Source organism: Camelus ferus, chromosome 7 (assembly GCF_009834535.1).
Source record: "Camelus ferus isolate YT-003-E chromosome 7, BCGSAC_Cfer_1.0, whole genome shotgun sequence".
Taxonomy (NCBI): domain Eukaryota; kingdom Metazoa; phylum Chordata; class Mammalia; order Artiodactyla; family Camelidae; genus Camelus; species Camelus ferus.
Genome location: NC_045702.1, coordinates 7,802,979 through 7,824,646, shown reverse-complemented (window position 1 = coordinate 7,824,646; position 21,668 = coordinate 7,802,979). Strand labels below are relative to the sequence as shown.

General features: G+C 49.9%; 2 protein-coding genes across 2 annotated transcripts in view; one reads left to right on the top strand and one right to left on the bottom strand.

Moving 5' to 3' along the window:
* SND1 (staphylococcal nuclease and tudor domain containing 1) overlaps positions 1–21,668 on the bottom strand; it is a 379,862-nt gene that overhangs the window by 46,774 nt on the left and 311,420 nt on the right. The window lies entirely within an intron of this gene.
* Positions 11,481–14,375, top strand: LRRC4 (leucine rich repeat containing 4). The gene is made up of 2 exons (XM_006184737.2): positions 11,481–11,619; positions 11,801–14,375. Exon 2 carries the CDS (start codon positions 11,901–11,903, stop codon positions 13,857–13,859), a length of 1,959 nt encoding a protein of 652 aa, XP_006184799.1. The 5' UTR covers positions 11,481–11,619; positions 11,801–11,900; the 3' UTR covers positions 13,860–14,375.

The window sequence follows — 21,668 nt, the reverse complement described above, 5'->3', positions numbered from 1 at the left end:
GTTGGTCTTCTCACATTCACCTCTCTCTTTTCCACTTACTGTCTCGCGTGCACACGTGGCCTTAAATAGGTGCCAGGGACTGGCATCAGGAGGCAGACTGCCAGGTGCCAGGGCGGGGAGGACGGAGCTAAAGCTGCTCCGTGTGCCCGGGATCCCAAGATGGTCCCCTCTGGGGGAGGGATCCCCAGGGGCTGGGCGCCAGCACTGAAGAACCACCAAGTCGCTGGGCCAGCGAGGCCAGTTGCGGGGAGGGAGGGCCCCCACCCCGAGATGGCTCACTTACATAAAGAATCCTTTCAGAGTTACTGGCTGGCAGGGCTCCCCTCAGACTTTTTTCAGGGCTTGTGCACTGAATATAAATTGAGCAGCCTCACTGGGCTGTCACGCGAAACTGGCCCCAGTCACCAAGAAAGTGATACAGAATGAGGGCTCCTCTAGCCAGGCTGCCAGTGTCCAGGCATCACAGTGGAAGACTCCCAGATCCCCAGCTGGTGGCTCCACAAAAGCGGGGCTTGAGCGTCCCTCCTCAGAAGCAGAGCCATTTCAGTCTGGTGTCCTTCAGAGAAATAGTTTTAAGTAGCCCAACAAGACAGGTTCCTGAGAGGACGCTGCTTAGCATCCCTGGCTGGTAGTGAGACACAAACTGAAAAGACAGGGATTCGTGGCCACAGGTGGGGGTGGGGGTAGGGGCTGTGGGAGGCGGTAGGGTTCTGGGGTAAAGGAGAATGTGGTTCAAGGTAGTCATGTTACCCTTGGGTAAAAACAAATCTGCCTATCACTTCTGGCCAAATTCAGAACTGTGTGTGAGAGTTAGTAAGTGAAAGAAAGAGAATATGAATATGAGAGACCAACCAGCCAACTGGGGGGGTTCTAATCCTTCTCTCTGTATCTGATAGAGGAGCTGAGGGTCCTAGCGCTCTTATTTCATGTTAACCCACCCCAAATTCCTCCAGATATAAAAGTGATTCCCACTGGAAGCCTGTGCAGATAGAATTGTATCTAAAAGCACGGATCACGAGCAAGCTGGAGGCTGGGTAGATCTAACTCCTCAAGAGGCTCATATGATTAAAAGGGAACGAGGCATCAAGGAACCTGGGCGTCAGCCAACCCACCCATTGGTCGTCTGATGACTCATGGGGAAGCCAGTGGTATGAGCTACAGGCTAGGCTCCTGGTGTTCCCAGTGCTGCACTACCCTCCATTTCTGACAGGGTCACAGCCTGTCCTTCTGCTCAAGGATGGGCTGAAGATGGTCACCACAGCAACGGAGAGACAAAATTCAAGCCCATATTCTCATTAAGGGTCCTCCAGAAGTCTCCCTCAGAAACTCCTTAGCTGAGCCAATGAACCCACCCTTACCAGGCCAGTCAGTACTGCAGGATGAACTGAGGCTACACCACCTGGAAGTAAGAAAACCCTAGCTACAGCTGGAGCTGGCAGCAAAAGGTTGAAAACAATTAAGTTGTGGGAGGCAGCCTGATGGCCACAGATGCTGATCCACAAAGAAACAGAACAACAGATCCAGAAGCCTGGCAGGGAGAAGGCGATGCCAGCGTGGCACTGCTCTACGAACTGAGGGGATCAGAATGGCTGGGAGGCCATGGGAGAGATACACAGGAAGAAATAGCAGCAAAAGACCCAACAGGTTTCAAGATAAACTGGACAGATGAAGAATAAAGGAGAAGTTCCAAGCTGAGTATATTTCTTAAATTGAGTCAGAAATTCCCTAGGGTAAACATAAGAAGTGTGTTCCCATCTTGTTTACTCTTTCTAAACTATAACGTTTTCTCTGAAGCAGTGAGCTGCCCAGTAAGGGGCCCTAAAATATTCCCAGGAGAATAGCCCTAAACCACGTGGCTATTTTTTTTAAAAAAATTCTGTGACACTCCTTTGGTCAAGGAAAATGGAGTCACAACAGGAAGAGTCATCTTCCTTCAAGGCAAAAGGGAAAGAAAGCCTGTAACAAAGCTAGGGAAGGACCCAGGTGGTCAGGGATCCCAGTCAGACTCACCACACAGCTGTTGGCTTCATCACCCCCTGAGTGTTTTAAATTAAGAGTCTGTGGATAGAACTGTTTGTTCTTTAGTCATGCAAAAATCTGGGGACTGGCAGCTAATGGAGATAAGGACCCTGGACAGAGGCTCTGGGCCCCTCTCACTGCCCAGCCGGGTGCCTACCGACTGCTCAGGAACTCAGTGGGATATTTATAGCTGCCTTTAAATTTACCCAGCTCTCCATAAAGCGAGGTAATGGGGCGCCCTTTACTGCTGCTAGTGGTGATTGTCCTAACATTCTTTAATTAGCAAAAAGCGTTGGCACAGCCACTTTCAAAGCATTAGATCTTATGGTCCTGGTGTTCCCTATTTCAGGCTCACCAGCCCTCACTCCCTTTGGAGAAAATGCACTTTAGCAAATTTGAAAATGACAGGCACATGCGTCCATGGGCACAGATAAGCGTATCTGTGTCCCTCTGTTCACTTCTGCTCACTGCTTACTTATCCACAACTGCCAAGAACCTGTGAGCCTTGATACGCCATAAAACTCTTGCTCATAAATCTATCAGCAAGGAAAACTGAGGACTGGAGAAACCTTAAGGTCACTAGGCTCTTCCTTAAATTTCCCAGTATTAAAGAAAAAGCTGGTAATTTTTCACCTGTCTTTTGGAAGATTTATGGAGTAAGGCTAGGGCTACTGATATTAGGGAGGCCTGAGCTCTCATTCACTTGGATCAAAGAACAGTCCTCTTCCCTCTGAAACAATTAACTCATCACTAGGATCTTGGTGTTGGGCACAAGATGGGAAGAGCCTCTGTCTTCACGGGGTGTGCAATAAACAAGTAAACACATATACCAGGTGACTTCAGAAAATGGTAAATCAAATAAGAAAATAAAACCCAGTGATGTGACTATGACTGGTGGGGCTACCAAAGTAGTCTAAAGACAAGGTAGTCATGGAAAGTCTCCAGGGACCTGCTCAAGAAGGAGCCAAGCATCTGAAGATGTGGGGGAAGAACATTCCAGATAGAGGAGAGAACAGAGGCCTTTCTGGGGAGAACCAGCTTAGAGTATTCCACAGAAAAGAAGAGCAGCAGAGCTGAAGGGTAGGGATGAGCAGGAAGATGATAAAACAGGAAGGCACAGGAGCGGGCAAGGCATGGTGGCTTAGGGCTTGTGGTCCATGGCATGCCGGTGGGTTGTTACCTGAATTATGAAGGGAAGGACACTGGAGTATTGTAAGCAAATCTATAACATCTAATACAGTGCCACAAAGATTCCTTTGGTGGCTGTGGAGAATAGGCTGTGGAGGGAAAGAGTAAAAATCTTTGTCTTGAGTGCTTTAACTTCTAGTTTTGAGTAAATGCTCTGTGATAGAAGATCTTAACATAAGAGGAAGCTGGGTGAAGAACATATTCTATAGTCTGTACATTTAACCTGTCTGTAAGTCCACAATGATCTCAAAACTAACTGTTGAAAACAATGAAAAACACCTTGTATCTTTAAAAAAAAATTTACAGCCTGGCTTTTTATTCAGGGTTTGTTTTTTTTAAATGGAGGTATTGGGGATTGAACCCAAGGATCTCATGCATGCTAAGCATGTGCTCTACCACTGAGCTATACCCCCCCCCATACACCTTATATCTTAAATGAAGACTTGAAAGGTCTAAATTAGGTGCAATACCAAGGAGCAGGGGGCAAAAAAGGGGGAAAAAAAAATCTTCTCAATAAGTAACTTGGGTTAAAAATATTTCCCTTCTATACTAGTTTACTTATTAGAAAGTAATAGCTGCTCCTACTTCTATTACTATCGGCTCAGACTGATATTTCTTACTTGCTTCTAGTCCAATATCACAAAATAAGCAGTTATTAATCCTGCTTTACACATGAAATATCTGAAGCTTAAAGAAGCAACTTACATACACATGCTTTGAAACCCAGGTTTCTGATTCCAGAATACTCAAAACCACCACTATGCTATAATGCCCATTAGTATGTATGTATTTATGTATACATACATATATTCATTCATTCACCCATCCATTCATTCTCTCTCTCTCTCAACACACTTTGTAGGACTCAAGTGAAGGGAAAAAATGGGCTCTCACCAACCAAAACATGATTAAATTTATAAAACAACTGTGTATATATGTGTACATTTGTAGGCATCGACTCCTGGCTAAGGGCTGAAATTGTGCTGGAGATATTTGAAAAGCCATTTACTTCTAACTCTCACTCCCACATCTGCATCTGCAGGATCCTGATCTTTAAGTTTTTCTTAATCTCCAAGAAGTGTGAAGCTCCAGATTTCTGTGACTTAGTTACAGTTGAGCCAAATTTTGTAGCAATGCCAAGAGGTACTTCTAATATTACTAGTAAATGCTCAAATGTTCCAAGATCTTCGGGATAAAATCTACAGGCCATGTAAAGAAAAAGCGAGAAAATTAACAAGAAAAGGACTCAAGGCAGATTTCTTGAGTTTCTCTGGTCTACCCGCTCTCCTGTTCCCTTGGCTCATGTGATGCTTCCTAACTGCTGCACTGACTGAGGGAACCCTCTCCCTTCCCAAGGGGAAGACCCAATGGCCATGCCGCTCACACTTGGCTTCTCTCCTCCCCTCCTCACTAGCACAGGTACACAGAGGTAAGTTGTTCCCCTCCCTTTCTCTTCCTCTTAAGTGGCACATCACAGAATCACAGTGGTTTAAAATTTGAATGCTGAATAGAGTTGAGGTGGAAACCAGGCTCTGTCACTGCAGTGAGCTGAATGAGCCCAGAAAGAAAATGGCCGCTGCCCCAATCCCCAAACCTGTAAATGTTACCATATTTGGGAAAAGGTCTTTGCAGATGCAAGTAAGTTACGGATCTTGCAGTGACATCACCCTTGATTATCCAGGGGGGCCCTAAATCCAATTATAAGCGTCCTTTTAAGTCAAAGAGGAGGGAGACAGAAAAGGCGGAGTCAAAACGACCAAGGGGGCAGAGACCAAAGGGATGCAGCTGCAAGTCAAGGAATGAAACAGTCACCAGAAGCTAGAATAGGCAAGAGGCCAGGAACAGATTCTCCCCTAGTGCCCTTGGAGGGAGGATAGCTCTACCAGATTTTGCACTTCTAGCCTCCAAAACTGTGAAAGAATACATTTCTGATGTTTTAAACCACCAAATATGTGGTAATTGTGATGACAGCCTCCAGAAGCTGATACAGTCACGTACTAGTTCTGTGATCCGAGAAAGCTTCTTAAATTCATCTGCAAAATGGGGAGGCTAATGGTACCCACCGCACAAAGCTGCTGTGATGATTAAATGTGGGTACCTATGGATGTCCCAGTAAATGTTGCTGTCAACTTTATTATTGTTACTGCTACACAAAAGCAATTAAAGAGAAAGGCAAATCATTGGGCCTGTAACAGGCTAGTATACGTGAAGCGTACATTTCCAAGGCTTTTGGCTGGACTTCTCTGGTCTGCTTGACCATACATGCAGATGACTGTGGCTGGAACGGGCACCAAACTGTCTGTGCCAAAAGAGGTGACAGTGAGGGTACTGGGAGGCTTCTCCCTTCACTCAGGCCTGGCAGCCCAAAAAGAAACTGTAAGCCCCAGAGAAAAGGCCCTTCCATTCTATAGCTCTTGGCCATTCTTATTAAGCGTCTTGTCTTTTCTTTCCAACTTTTTTGCCAATTACTCTGGATGGGAACTGCAGGGAGAGTGCTTTTTTATCCACTTCCTTCTGACTTCCTTATAGAGCAGAGTTCTTGGGGGGAAAAGAAGAGAGGATTCTGAGGGCACTAGGAAGAGTGGGTAATTCTAGTACAGCTGTGTCGCCTTGAATCATCGGGCTCAAGGAATAAAATCCATTCCCTTTATGACTGTGGATAGTAATGGCATGGCCACAGGCTCCTTAGGGATCACAGGCAAGAAAAAAATCATCTTACTTTTTTTTGCAATGGTGACTTTATCCATGAACCAGAAACTTCATGACCAGTTGACCCTGGAGGGGTAACTGTCCATGTGGGTGGAAGTGAGTGAGTGAGAGATGCAAATACACACACAATGTATTCATTGCCTCAGGAAGAAGGTGACTATCTCCAAACAGACCATTTCTTGTGATGTTTTGTCACTACTCATTCACCAATCAACTGATGTCTCTCCCTTTGTGGAGGTCAATTTCCATACCATTTTTCTTTTTCTTTCCTTCTGTTTTCCAAATCCCAATTCCTCCTTTGCTCTTGTTCTTTTCTTTAGTCAAAATGATAGCATAGAGTTTCAAATGGAGAAGGTGCTTGAGTAGAGCTTGGCAGCTTGACAGTATTGCAAATAGGGACCTAGAGTTTCATGGAGTACATATGTGATCTTCCTGCCATGGACGGACCTACCTTAAGGGGCCCAAAGCCTACTGGAGGCAAGATAGTGTCCTGCTCACTCGTGGCAAACCCTGCGAGGCATTATGGACATCTAGTGGCTGCTGAGGATAATGCCTCAGGGATGCGTGTCAAGGCGGGGAGTGGTCCAGCGTGGGCTTTACCAGGAGCTCAGTTATCCTGGCTGGTGAGGCACTCCTGAGCCCTCTCAGAGTCAGACCCTTAGATGACCATTTCCACTTCTTCTTAGGGGTTAAAAGTCATTCCGAACGGCTCTACCGAGACCCATCGTTAACCCAGCCCAGTAAAGTATAATGACAGCACCTGCGTACACAAGAACACAGAAGACAGGCATTTGGAAATATTTTCAAGCCCCAGGTTAAATGCCAATTTGCCATACACTGTCATCTTGACTGAGGGACTGAGCTCAGAATGGACAGAGACTCTGATATTAATTAGTCCTGTGGTGCCAGGTTAGTCACTGTGCCTCTCTGAACTTCATTAATGACCATCTATAAGATGAGAGGTTAAGTCCAGATGATCTCCAAGGTCCCTTTTAGCTTGAACACTCCGTGATCTAGGAGCCTTTTTTTGCAGCTGGGAAACACAGTGTGATCTACTCTGCTTTGGCACAGTGGATCTCTAGATTAAACGGAAGGAATCACTCACTTCTCAACCTTGTGGCTCATTTCCAAGACTTGGCTACTATCCCAAAGGATCAACCTTCTTCACAAAGCTTCATCTCAGAGGAGGAGTGGGAATCGTGAAGTATGAGAGCTGGAAGGAACTTTCTAGTCCATTTCCTTAATTTTACAAATGAAGAAATCAAGGTTTAGAGCTGTTTAAAAAAATTTTTTTTTTAAATGGAGGTACTGGAGATTGAACCCACGACCTTGTGCATGCCAAGCATGTGCTCTACCACTGAGCTATACCTACCCACCTAGAGCTGCTTTAAGATTTGTCACATGTCTGATCAGTAGCAAAAAGGGGACTAGAACTCAAGTATCCTAATCTTAGTGCAGGTACGAAGCTGCTGACACAGGCCTTGCCCGACTGCCAGCTGGCTTCTTCAGCTCTCTCTAGCTTTACCGAAGCAGTCTCTCTGTGGGAAACCACAAATGAAAACACTCCTAATTCCGTGTTTCTTCCTTCTCTTCCTCCTCTCAAAGTTTAAGTCTTCCTCTTCCTTTTATTCCCTAGTGGTACCACTCCAAATCAAGGAAGCAGTCAGAACCGGGGACTGTGGAGAGTGACAGACTGATGATGGCTAGGTGATACTCTGGTGACGAGATTAGAAGCTTCAGTACCACTTTCAGTGCACGAGGGCTGTGCATGTAGCGATGGCCCCACCACCTCCTTGGGCCAGTTGGTAGTTTCTCTGATGCTCCCTTAGCCCAGGTGGCCTACAGAGGGCAAAGCAGCTCTGTCTAGAACTTTGTGGGCTGCATGGAGCTTGGGCATATTCATCTCGGAATAACGGTCACAAATATTTACCATGAGACCACCTCATTACTAAGTACTGGTCTGATCCTACCCTTCCATCCACCTGCACAGCATGCGGTCACACCTTCTGTTTGCTGGGCCTGGAGCTGAACAGATGGGGCCCGAGTGTGCCTACAATGGCCGGGCAGGATCCTCTTTTTTGCCCATGTGTACCATCCAGATCCGGGCCAGGGTCTCCTCTGGAACTCTACCAGCTCAGCGCTGGTAAGGAGAGGAATCTCTCAATAGCCAGGTTTCTAATTCTCCTCCACAGATCCCTGTCAGGCTAGATCCACACCTGGGTATAAGACGGCTGTGTCTGGTTGAAACTGATGATGTGCAAATGGGGCTTCAGTTAAGAAGGCGAAAAAAACTACTAGAGCCCAGATGGCTCTTACCTCCATCTCTTTCTCTGATTAGCAACTGTGAGTGAAACAAATGAAGTAAAGGATCTATTTTCTCCTGTCCTTCATTCTACCTATAACTCATATACTCTTTACTGAAGTTTTTTAATGCAGCCTGTCCACCCACCTTGCCTCCCCATTCACTCTATGCAGAGTGAGCATGTTGGACATTTTTGTTACAGTGATGAAAACACTGGGCTCAGGGTTAGAAGACTGGATTGAGATGCTGGCTCGGTTGCTTTTTGGGTGTGTGACCTTGAGCACAGTACCTCCATCCATAAAATGGAGACAACTGTGGCAATTGTGTCACTGGGTAAAGGAAGATTAAACAAGAACAGATCTATCTATCCACACATCCCCGCATCCTTAGTATAGCGGAGAGCACGCAGTAGATAAACATCCCAGTAAATGACTGTTGAAGCAGATGAATGAAACCTGAGCTCTCACTGACTGAGAGAAAACTCTGGAGAATCATTCCCATGCCCAAGTTCTTAAACATCTGAGCTCTACCGGGGTTCAAGAGATCACATATCACTTACTATGTGATTTTACATAACATATTAACTATTAATGTTGCTACTATTTGATTGCAAATGCATAATTAAACAAAGTTGGTAAACGATGGGGAATCCAGCTTGCCTATAATGGAACTATTTCCATTCCATTCAGGGACTTCAAAAATTCCCTGGCATGTTTAAGGAGGTCTCAGGTTACTCGGCAGCAGACAATACTGAGATCCGGGTGTGGCAGAATCCAAAGAGCAGAGAGATCCAAGACCTTCTCCTCTTAAGCAATACAGCCCAAGTGCAGGTGACAGGCAAGCGAGCTGGCCAAAGTGGAGGGGGACAGGGCACAAGGAAAGAAGTCTGTAGGTAGCCCTTGAAAGGAAGCAACACTAAACCAATGCTATAACTATCAGCTGGCCTTCCAAGGCTTAGCTAGCTACAGACGGCCCCACCCACTCTAGGCAGAGAAAGGGGCAGTCTTTCTGGGGTAGGGAAAGGCTGATCCAGTCTCGTTCTCTCTCTTGCACCGGTCTGTCAAATGCCCCGGGGTCTCCTCTCACCAGAAGTAGGGGCAGGTTGCTACGTAGTTCTTCTCAGGGAGTCCTCGCAACAAAGAAGAGCTGGTGGAGGTCATGGGGCAGAAGGCTTAAGACCCATCCTCCTCCAATCTCTGAGCGCAGGGAGGGGAAAGGGCGCGGGGCTGCAGAGTGAGAAGCTGCATGAATGAACCGCGTTGTGCCGTGGCTGCTGCGAGTTCACCTCAATCCTTCCTGCTGGTTGTTGTGCTGTCCCAGGTTGTCATTCCCCAGGCTCCCTGAACTTGGTCTTTCCTTCCACTGTTTGCCTCCCCCGCAACCCTCATTAAGAAAACTATCGTTTATAGCCCTAGTTAAAGCCGGTGTGTGTGTGTGTGTGTGTGTGTGTGTGTGTGTGTGTGTGTGTGTGTGTGTGTGTGTGGAAATGTGCAGAGGGGGCAGGACGAACACGCATCTGTGCAGCAGCTTCCCGGCCGCCCCCGCGTCCCCCCAGTGCAGCTCCGAACTCCGAGCGTGCAGCCCAGGCCGGGCGGCCGGGAGCCCCGTCAGCAGTCGGCGGGGGTGAGGATGACGCGGTCCGAGCGGGAGCCCCGCCAACTGCAGCAGCCTCCGGCTCCGGGGCCCCTGAGCCCACCGCACCCAGAGCCCGAGGGTGCCGGCGCCGGGTGCGGAGCGGGGGCGGGGGCCGGCGCGGTCCCTCCGCAGCAGCCCCACGCCGCTCCAGCCTATCAGCGGCCACCCGGCGGCTCCCTCCGACCGGACCAAAATAGCTGCGAACGCCTGCGACTTGCGCGCGGCCCCTCACTTGACGCTCACTCCGGCTCCCTCGCGCGGCCCGCTCCCCGCGTCTAGAGGGGCGGGGAGGAAGCGCCGGGGAGGGGGGTGGGGGGTGGGGGGGAGAGAGGGAGGAACGGAGGGAGGAAGGAAGAGAAGGAAGGAAGGAAGGAAGGAAGGAAGGAAGGAGGAAGTCGGACGGAGGCGCGGAGCTCCAGGCTGCGCGGCGCGGGCCAGCGCGGCGCTGGAAGGCGCCGGCGTTAACCCCTCGAGGGCAGGCAGCGGAGGGGGAGCGGTGTTAATACATAAGAGCACTGCATCACGCTAATCTTCTCCCCAGAACAGTATGCGTCAGCAGTACATTCACGTTCTGACTGAAGGACAAAAGGATGAGAGAGCAGTCTGCGTGGCTGCTGCCTGCAACACCGCGAGCCCGGCGCGAGGAGGAGACGGTGGGCGCCGCGCGCAGGGGCCCCGCTGCTACTGCCGCCGCCGCCGCTAGCGAGCGGGGACCATGTTCCCGGGCTCCGGAGCGTTCCCCGCAGCCGCGACCCCCGCTGCTCACGCCGCCGCCAGCGCTGGGGCCGCTGCAGCAGTCCGCGGGCAGCGCAGCCGCTGAAGGCGCCAGGGGCCGGAGCCCCGAACTCGCTCCCTCCGCACAGAGCCAGAGCCGGCGGCGCGCCGAGGGCCCGGCTGCAACGGGCGATTCCCTGCCGCCGGGGGCTGTGGCCACTGCCGGACCCGCGCCCGCCCCTGGACTCCCCGAAGGGGCCTGCGGTGCGGGGCGACCCGCCCGCCCCGCGCTTCTCCGGCCAGCGGACCCGGTCCCGGCACTTTCGCCACGCCGCTGCCCTTCGGGGGGCTGGACGGATTACTGCTCCTCGTGCCAGCAGCCGGCGGACTGGGAAACTAAGCCCAGTTTTGGTCTTTTTAACCCTTAAGGGAAGAGGCGAGGAAAGAAGGGGGTGTGTGTCTGGGGAGGGCGAAGGAGCGGCGAGCACCTCCTCTTAACTCTCGCAGCACCGCGAGCGAACGACTGCATCAGCTGCCTCGGGCCGCTCCCGGCCCGACACAAGGAGAGGGAGCAGCGCGGCGGCGGCGTTGGCGGCAGCGAGCGCGGCCTGGGAGGCTGCGGGGCGCCCCCTCGCTCCCCGCCGGGTGGCAGCCCCGGAGCGGGCGGGGGGCGCCGGAGGCACAGTCCGGCGATGAAGCGGCTTCCCCCTTGGCTGCTGCGAGCCGGGGCGAGGGTCCAAGGACAAAGCCGGGAAGCGCTGGTGGCGCCGCGCCTCGGGCTGAGGCGGGGGCATGCACCTGCATAGCCCGCCGGGCCTTGGCTCTCCCGGCGCCTCAACTCCGCGGCTCCGCTAGCCGGCTCCGGATTTACTAGAAGCCATTTTGTCTCCCCCACCCCTCCCCTCCCCTCCCCTCCCCTCTGCCCTCCCCACCCCCTCCACTTCCCTCTTTTGTTAATTAAAACTAAGAAGTGAAAATGGGAATGAGGTGGACGGCTCCGGCGGAGAACGCTTAAGGACACCACGCCAATTCTTCCCTTCCTTCCTTCCGAGGTAGGTGACAGCGAATGATTGGGTGGGGATGGTCGTAACGGGGGAGAGAAAGTCTCAGCTTTCCTAGGGCTGGCTTTGAGGGGGGCTGGTAGACGAGGGGGCCACTCTTTAGTTTGGCAGGATTTTTTCAGGCCGATCTGCTCCGTCTCTCTAATCGCCCCCTCCCCACCTCCTTCTCCAGATGGAAAGAGGAGCTCCTAGCTCACTTAAGCCGGGGTAGGGCTGGTTCTCCTTTCCGAGCCAAAATCCCAGGCGATGGTGAATTATGAACGTGCCACACCATGAAGCTCTTGTGGCAGGTAACTGTGCACCACACCTGGAATGCCGTCCTGCTCCCCGTCGTCTACCTCACGGCGCAAGTGTGGATTCTGTGTGCAGCCATCGCTGCTGCCGCCTCCGCCGGGCCCCAGAACTGCCCGTCCGTCTGCTCGTGCAGTAACCAGTTCAGCAAGGTGGTGTGCACCCGCCGGGGCCTCTCCGAGGTCCCTCAGGGCATCCCTTCCAACACCCGGTACCTCAACCTCATGGAAAACAACATCCAGATGATCCAGGCAGACACCTTCCGCCACCTCCACCACCTGGAGGTCCTGCAGCTGGGCAGGAACTCCATTCGGCAGATCGAGGTGGGGGCCTTCAACGGCCTGGCCAGCCTCAACACCCTGGAGCTGTTTGACAACTGGCTGACAGTCATCCCAAGCGGGGCCTTTGAATACCTGTCCAAGCTGCGGGAGCTCTGGCTTCGCAACAACCCCATAGAAAGCATCCCCTCTTATGCCTTCAACCGGGTGCCCTCCCTCATGCGCCTGGACTTGGGGGAGCTCAAGAAGCTGGAGTACATTTCTGAGGGGGCTTTTGAAGGACTGTTCAACCTCAAGTACCTGAACTTGGGCATGTGCAACATTAAAGATATGCCCAATCTCACCCCGCTGGTGGGGCTGGAGGAGCTGGAGATGTCAGGGAACCACTTCCCTGAGATCAGACCTGGCTCCTTCCACGGCCTAAGCTCCCTCAAGAAGCTATGGGTCATGAACTCACAGGTCAGCTTGATTGAGCGGAATGCTTTTGATGGGCTGGCCTCGCTGGTGGAACTCAACCTGGCCCACAATAACCTCTCTTCTTTGCCCCATGACCTCTTCACCCCCCTGAGGTACCTGGTGGAGCTGCACTTACACCACAATCCTTGGAACTGTGATTGTGACATTCTTTGGCTAGCCTGGTGGCTTCGGGAATACATACCCACGAATTCCACCTGCTGCGGCCGATGTCATGCTCCCTTGCACATGCGAGGCCGCTACCTGGTGGAGGTGGACCAGGCCTCCTTCCAGTGCTCTGCCCCTTTCATCATGGATGCACCTCGGGACCTCAATATCTCTGAGGGTCGGATGGCGGAACTTAAGTGTCGGACTCCCCCCATGTCGTCCGTGAAGTGGTTGCTGCCCAATGGGACAGTGCTCAGCCACGCCTCCCGCCACCCCAGGATCTCTGTCCTCAACGACGGCACCTTGAACTTTTCCCACGTGCTGCTCTCAGACACTGGGGTATACACATGCATGGTGACCAATGTGGCAGGCAACTCCAACGCCTCGGCCTACCTCAACGTGAGCACGGCCGAGCTCAACACCTCTAACTACAGCTTCTTCACCACGGTCACAGTGGAGACCACTGAGATCTCGCCTGAGGACACAACGCGCAAATACAAGCCTGTTCCTACTACGTCCACTGGTTACCAGCCGGCATATACCACCTCTACCACGGTGCTCATTCAGACCACCCGTGTGCCCAAGCAGGTGGCAGTAACCGCAACAGACACCAATGATAAGATGCAGACCAGCCTGGATGAAGTCATGAAGACCACCAAGATCATCATTGGCTGCTTTGTGGCAGTGACTCTGCTAGCTGCCGCCATGTTGATTGTCTTCTATAAACTTCGCAAGCGGCACCAGCAGAGGAGTACGGTCACGGCTGCCCGGACAGTTGAGATCATCCAGGTGGATGAAGACATCCCGGCGGCGGCATCTGCAGCAGCAGCAGCAGCTCCATCCGGTGTATCAGGTGAGGGGGCGGTAGTGCTGCCCACAATTCATGACCACATTAACTACAACACCTACAAACCAGCACATGGGGCCCACTGGACAGAAAACAGCCTGGGGAACTCTCTGCACCCCACAGTCACCACTATCTCTGAACCTTATATAATTCAGACCCACACCAAGGACAAGGTACAGGAAACTCAAATATGACTCCCCCTCCCCCCAAAAACCTTATAAAATGCAATAGAATGCACACAGAAAAAAAGACAGCAACTTTTGTACAGAGTGGGGAGAGACTTTTTCTTGTATATGCTTATATATTAAATCTATGGGCTGGTAAAAGAAACAGATTATATTAAAATTTAAAAAGAAAAATCAAAACAAAACTATTTTCTAACTTGTAAGTTCTATTTAAAGAGGGCGGGGGGGGGGGACCTTGGGAATGTTGTGGGGTAGAAGCCACAAGTCAACTTGCTATGCTGCCAGAAGGGATTTCTGGTATAAGGTTGAAACTGCTAAGATAAACTAGAACACCAACCAACATCCCTAAAGAGTTAGGGTGCAGGCTGCTGAGGGGTCGAGGGTAGGCTGAATCTCTCTTTTTTTTTTTTTAGAAGATGCTTCATAGGACACAGGAATACCCATTTCTATAGACATCTTTCTTAGGCTGAGAGCTGTCTTTGCAGATTTCTCTTATTTAAACAAAAAAGTACAAAAAAAAAAAAAGCACCAAGAATTTGTACTGTGCTAAAATGTTGAGAGGCAATAATCTTTCTTTCTTCAGAGGCCAAGGGAAAGATAGATCTATAAAATGTAATTTAAACACTAAAATTCAAATGAACCCTTAAAGGGACTGAGTCTTTATGTGTGTGTGTCCCTGTGCACGAGTCTCCTTGTTTGTGCGCTGGGACACGGTGTGCCCCGCCTGACAGAGCGCTTCGGGAAGAAGTAGAGAAGGCAGGGAGCTGGCGTAGCTCTCAGTCAAATGCTTTCACATTGCACCAGATTCCTGCAGTTGGGCTTAACTCACTCTGTGCAAGGCATGTGTCTATCCAGGGCTTCCCAGGAGGAGGAGGCGGCCCCTGAAGGGGGTGCAGTACCCGAGGGGGATGGGAAGGGCGAGCAGAAGCAGAGAGAATGTATTCACAGGAGGCCATCAGTTAGCTTTGTGCCATATCCACCTGTTGTTCCCCGTATCTGACAATTGTAGACAATGATGGCATTTGATGATTTCTTAAAAAAATGGTTGGTTTGTTTTAACGTGGAGAAGGGAAGAGAGGCTGGGAGTGGGAAGCTTGGGGGAGTGGAGCTTTTCTCATGCTTGTGATTTGGTGACTATTCTAAATGCTGATTCATTAGGGATTATTACAGATGATGTCAACTGGTTGTGGTGATGGGGTGGGGGCAGAACATGAGTAGAGGAAAAAAAGGAGAGATGGAAAGGGCACTGGCTCATTTAAAGTGATGAAGCCTTCCCCCAACAGAATGGTTCACAAAAAAGACGTGAAATCCACAGTTAAAACAAAAGTGATATACAGGCACACAGAGTGAGTTCTGCATGGAGTCCTGTTGAATGTAGCACAGTGGGGGGAAGGCTTCCCTCTCCCAGGCCTACCTCAGGAGGTGGTGGAAGAGAAAGGGTGGGTGTGGGTGGGGAAGGCAGAGATCTCTGTTATTCTGGTCCATTTAATGATGTAACTTCTTTCATTTATTATTTTAGCTTTAAAAGGAAATAAAGGGTTCAGTTTGAAAGGGGGTGGGGTGGGGGGGGATGTCAACAAAAGAACACTGATTGTAATGTGAGAAAAGTGTATTTTTGTATTTTAATAAATATTGTTCAATTTTTAATTCAATGTCCCCAAAGGGTTAAATTGAGTAAGACCCTAAACCTATAGATTCTTATGAGCATCGACCAAATCATTTCTATTAAAAAATAAAAAGGGAGGGGAGGGGAAGACAATGTTCAGTTTCTTTAAAGTATGGGAAGACGCTAAAGCTGTCAACCACCTTTCCTTAGCTTAAATAAAAGCACCCCGATTCCAGGGCACCTTTCACAAGCTACGTGTGTTAGTCCCTGGCTTTGTTGGGGTACAAGCAAATTCCCTGTGCCCTGGAAGAGAGGGGGAAATGGGTCAGCCTCAGCTCCTGGGACCTGGCCAGAAGTTAAGTGCCACCTCAGCAGAAGTAGCCGGTCAGGCAGCACCAGCTCTACCCGGGGACCCCGGGGGACCTGGATTTCAAAGGTCTGCAATAATGTTGTTTGGCTGAAATATGCTACAGGCAGTGTTGCTTCCGTTCTCTGGGTGCTAAATAGTCAAATGTGTCTTGGTGGCAGTGGGTGTCTGTCTCCTGATGCTTAGCTGAGGAAGATGTCCAGGCAGGCAGCGTGAACTGGGACCCTGTGTCTCTTCAGCGCTAGTATTTATACTAATGCAGGGAATCAGGACTGAGTGGGTGTGATCTCCCTGGCACTGAACAAGGAGAGAGGCAGGCAGCACTTTGCAGCAGTTGGCTAAGAAAGAGCCAATTCTCAATCCTCTGTGTGTGTGTGTTTTATATTTCTGGGTATCAGTGTTTGTGGCAACATGTATGCATGGACTCACACATGGGCTCACACTGGAGTGCCATCCACGTTTCTAGGCTCCAAAGATATGTTCCCTCTGCCTTTCCTTTAGTACCCTACCCCCAATAAAGAGAGAAAACTGCAGCAGAGGAAAGGGTGGGACTTGGCCAGGACCAGCTGAAAAACGCAAGAAATCACCCCCTTTCTTAGTGCCATAAGACACAACTCAGGCTGTTTAGAACAGCTTCCTGGGTACCATTCAGAGGCAACTGTGAAGGAAACAGAGGATGGGGAGCCCATTTTCTAATAGCTCTCCCTTTTTGACAGCTCTCTGGGCGGTCAGGGAACATGCAATAGCTCTGGAATGACAAAGGGTCTGGGGCCAAACAAAGATCTGAGAGGAGAGGTGAAGAAGTGAGCCTAAAACATCCCTGGGGAAGGGTCCTAAGAAAAAAGGCATCTGTCTGGCAGGTAGAGCATATTCAGGTCTTGGAATCTGAGGGAGAAGGAGGAACCTCAAAGGAGTTGGGGGAGACTGAGAATATGGTTCCTGGGTATAGGTGTCCTTAATGCTGCAAGGGTAGTTCCTTTCCCACTGGGCCTGCTCCCCGACCTGGGCACCGGTTCAGCTCTTAGAACACCAGCCCTCCTTTGCCGGAACGTTGGGAATACCCTCCTTTGCAGCAGGCACTTGGGACAGCTTTTCAGAGAGGAGTCCCATGAGCAGCCTTTAATGCTGTGCTGGTGACTCATCCTCGGCCTGGCCAAGCTGTAGGGTTTGTGGATGGGTTGGTAGCTCTTCAGGGGGGTAGTTATAGCAACACATTAGAGGAAGACTACTGCTGATAATATGGAGAATTTTCATTATAGAATTTTTTTTAGGGCTGTGAAAAATTATTTAGTCTAATCCCTTCACATTTTATGGTCAAGGAAACTGAGCCCTGGAGAAACTGAAACCTATATCCAAGGTCACAAGGCTAGTTACTAGAAGAGGTGGGACTGAAACCCAGGTCTCTCTACTCCCAAAGCGAACGTGCTTTCTTAGTCAGGCTCTTATTGGCTAACAAGAACATCCTTCTTTCCTGGCCAGTGTGCAGTGAAAGTGGGACCTTCCTACAGATATTGCTGTGTTCTCCTCTCCTTCCTCTCCGAGCTGTCCAATCTCCTGCAGAACCAGCTCAACCGCTCTCGGAGGCCTGAGTGGAATTCTCACCACAGGGGCCCCAGCTCATGAAGGAGAGCTGGATTCTCATGACTACACATAACAGCTTCCTGATTCTTAGGTTCAATGGCAGACAGAATCCACAGGATCCCACAGAGGGTGACAGCTACTAGGGAAAAGGTGAAGTAGACAAGGCAGGGTATTCACAGTGGGAAAGGCAGCTTGGCCTTGGAAGCTTTGCGAGTAAAGAATTGACAGAGGTGTTAAAGGACCTTTCAGAGCAACTTCTCTACAGCGGAGTGGTTTATGTTTATTTGATTGAACAACGAGACTGCTGGGGAGGGTGGTGCACCTGAACACCGCTCCTCCACTGAAGCTACCCTAGCCCCAGCTCTTTAAGCGTCATGATCTGGTTGTCACTCTCATAATCTGTTCTAGGGCCTTTTATCACTCTTTGGTGTAAATCTGCATCCTATTATCAATGTAGAATCGACAGGTTAGTTTTTAAGGTCCAGAGACGTTAGCTTTATCACGGCTGTTAACATGTACTTGGGTGAGGAGACAACGTAGCAAAGACTCCCTTCAAGACAATTCCTGCTGGTGGGGAAGAGATCTAGAGTCCATGGCCTTTAACAGCGGAGAGCTCTGGCTTCCTCCACTGGAGACGGGTAGATGGGTAGGCGTGGTGGGCCTTCATCAGCCCAGGCTACTACCTTAGGGGGCCAGAGCCCACAATTAAGCCTCCAGCGTTTTACTGCAACAAAGCAGCAGGGGCTTAAAATTAGAGAAGAAAAAGAGAACAAGAGAGAGAACATTTATATCCAAACATATGTCTGATTTTATCTCCTCTGCTGGCACTCCGCACTCCATGCCATCGGCTAATGCAGGCACTGTTCACGCCATTTCTAAATCCTGCCTCAGCTAAACTGCAAGGCAGCTTTTGGCTCAAAGCACCTCTCTTGGTTTCCATCCATTCAGAAAGCACCCTTTTCCCCAGAGTGGGGAAGAATGGTTTGGGCAGTGGATTAAGGTTGTTTTCATCTTTGCTTTAAATTGAAATGAAGTAAATTGCTTCTTGGAGCAGGGATAAATGCTTTGGGAACCAGATCAGTGAAATACACATATTTGCAAAGCAGTATAGCACAGTGCTTGCAAGTATAGACTCTGGAGCCAATCTTCCCGGGTTGAATCCCAGCTCCATCACTTACTAGCTGTGCGACTTTGGATAAATATTCACTTTCTTCATCTGTAAAATGGGCATAATATTGGTATCTATCACACTGCTTCAGAGGTTGTTGGAGGAATTTAAATTTGACAATATATATAAGGCGACAGGCCAGCTGACCAGTCCCATTACCACCTCTACTCCTAAACTTCATCCATGTCCAAAGAGAGAATATGCTATTCCAGAGAGGAAGGGTGACTATCCAGCAGTCAGCGACAGCAGGGCAGCACCATCTACAAGCCTCAGCACAATGGGAAAGATGGGTTGTACTTTTTCTTCCCAGGAAAACACTGCCTTATGCTCTGTTCTTTAATCGAGCTCTAGAGAAGGCCCAAGGCACTGTCTCAGTCCAGGAACAGATAACCCTTCCTTGTGATGGGCCAGGAGAGATGAAAGGTGCTGCTGGTGGGGGTGCACAGGCTGAGGGTTGGGACAGGAAACATCTACCAGGAAACCTTGGTCCTTTACCAAGAGGGTAAGCTTCCTAGAGTCTTCTCCACCTATCTCTGCTTCTCTGGCAGGGCGCTTTTCTAAGTTGGGGGATGGGGGTGGGAGGATGGAGGCACCAGGAAGGAGAAGGGAGCACAGAGAGGCTGCTGGGGCTTCAAAGCAGTATTGGAGGGCTTCGAGGAAAGAAAGGCAGAAGAAAAAGCACCACAATCTGAGCAAGTGAGAGCAGAATGGAGCTAGCTATATGGCAGACACACAGCTAAGGGTCTGCAATGCAGTTAGGGAGGAAAGCCAGGGAGATTTCTCTGCCTGAGCAAGAAGGAGCTGGCTGGACCCTGGATGGGGGAGGACCCTTAGTGTAAAATTCATGGCACAGAACAGAGGAGAAGAAAAACAGGGAGATCAACGTTCCAAGAGAAGCCTAAGAAAGCAAGCACTTGACTTCCTAATGAGAGGCTAGAATTAGATTTTAGGATGATCACAGGTTTTATTCTCATGAACATGCCAGCTCTGCTGTCAGTACTTGGGCCAAACCACCTACCCACAACAGTCCTGCTCCCTGTGCTGGAGGCTGTCCACTGCTTGAGGGGAGCAACCCAGCCCTCAGGGCTGTAATCTAATTCTGATCCTGATGGACTCACTCAGGGGCCAGGGGCTCCCTCATTTCTGTGAAGGCACAGTCATGGGGGGAGGGGGAGGGAGAAGGAGAGGGTGCAGCTCACTTTTTATCCACAAAGAGTTATTCCAGAGGGAGGGTGTTATATAAATTGTGTTTTCCTATGAAAATAATCATGACCGTGAGTTCAGTGTACATGGACCCTGGCAATGAGTCAGAGAGATCAGGCCTGGGCCTGTGGGGGATCGCCCTGGGAGAAGCTGTCTCAGCAAAGGAAGTTAGCATTTGAGAGTATGGCGTCGTCTTCTCTAGGGTGCACCATTAGAGGTTCTAAACCTTCAGCAGGGAAGCATTGAGATGAGTGGCCACGCTAATGCCAGGTGTGGGGATTAGATGGACCAAAGCAGTACTTAGCATTTCAGGCTCATTCTGTGCACCTAGGAACAATACTAGAGCAATTACTCAAGTTTAGATTAATTACTAAATACCAAAGGAACAACCCTTGAATCCACTTGTGTCTTGAATATCCACCTTCTTACGTCTTCCATTAATAAAAACACACCTCCCTCAGTTAATTCTCATATCAGGTTTCCCACCCACAACCCCCTTTAAGAAAGACCGTCTGTCGTGATAGGACCTAGGATATCCCACAACATCCTTCCACTCTAGAAGATGGATGGCTCTTTCTTCCTGTTAATGGTTCTGTTTCCTCTTCCAAGGCAAGTCCTTAAATCTGTAGTCTCTTATGTGTCTTTAATAAGGTCTCAACCCTAGCTTCCCTGTCTGTGCAGGTGCTGATTTAGCCACCAGATAAGCCATTCTACCTGCTCAGTGAGTCAGCAAGGATGACTGAGAAGAGCTCTTCACCCACTGAACTGTTCCCTGTGCAAAGTTTGGTTTTCTGGCCTTGGGCTACGTCTTCCAGGCCCTACCCACTCACCCAGGTTCATTGAGACCATTCAGACAGGTTCTCCCGCTCAGATTCCACCCCACAGGTGAACTGAATGAGCTATAGGCAGATCTCTATGAAGACAGCTCCCTGGGTAGTGCAGCCATGTTTGTAGGAATGCTCAGGGCATCCCTCACAATAGGCCCATCACAGCCCCAGAAATGGAGCTGAGGCCTCAGATACTAACAGCCTGTTCCTGCAGCCTTCCAGCTGCAGTGGATACAAGTTATAATCTATTACCATTGCAAGAAGACTTAATTTCTGGACTTAAAGGAAGTCGGATAATGCTTTATCCTATTAGTGTCTGCCTGTGTGAACTGACAATGGCTTCTTCTGACATGACAGCATATTCTTCCAATTCATCTCTTAAGGGGATGAATTGGAAAAGTCTGGAGTGAGATAAGAGGGAGGGCCAAGGAAGAGACTACTATGGGAACCAGGGAAAGGGAAGACAACTTTTTAATTAGGAATGGGGAGAGGGGACCTAGAAGGATACAACAAGACAGACATCTCAAAGCATGTTTGCATTTCATTTTGTTTCCCTTGTGAGGAAAGTGGTTGCAACTACTGGGTGTGTTGTATGCATGTGTGCGAGGGGAAAAGGTTCTGAGGCCACAGAGAAGTATGAACAAAGAGTAAGGAACCAGCCAATTCCCTGTGCCTCTAGTTTCAGCACATCAGGTGTGCTATCAAGGCTACTGGTCCACCTTGGGACAGCAGCGAACACTGAGGACACAGTGACACTGTACGGCTTCTAACTTCAGGGATGTGGAGACAGTGAAGGGAATTCCCAAGTTAATCTAGACAGCCTAGTTGGACCTTCTTCATTCTATTTGTGAGGAAAATGAACCCCAGGGGATGGGACTGCCAGTGTCTGCTAGCTGGGGATGCAGGCCCCTGGGTTCTGGTTTCTCAACTCAGCACCATTACTGAACGGCGGCAGGGAGGGCCACCAGGACTTACAACTCCAGGGAGTGCCATTTACAGAAGCTATACAGTGATTAGTGCCCCCTGGAGTTTGCAGTTTGGTGCAATCCTGTACCCTTTGCTTCCA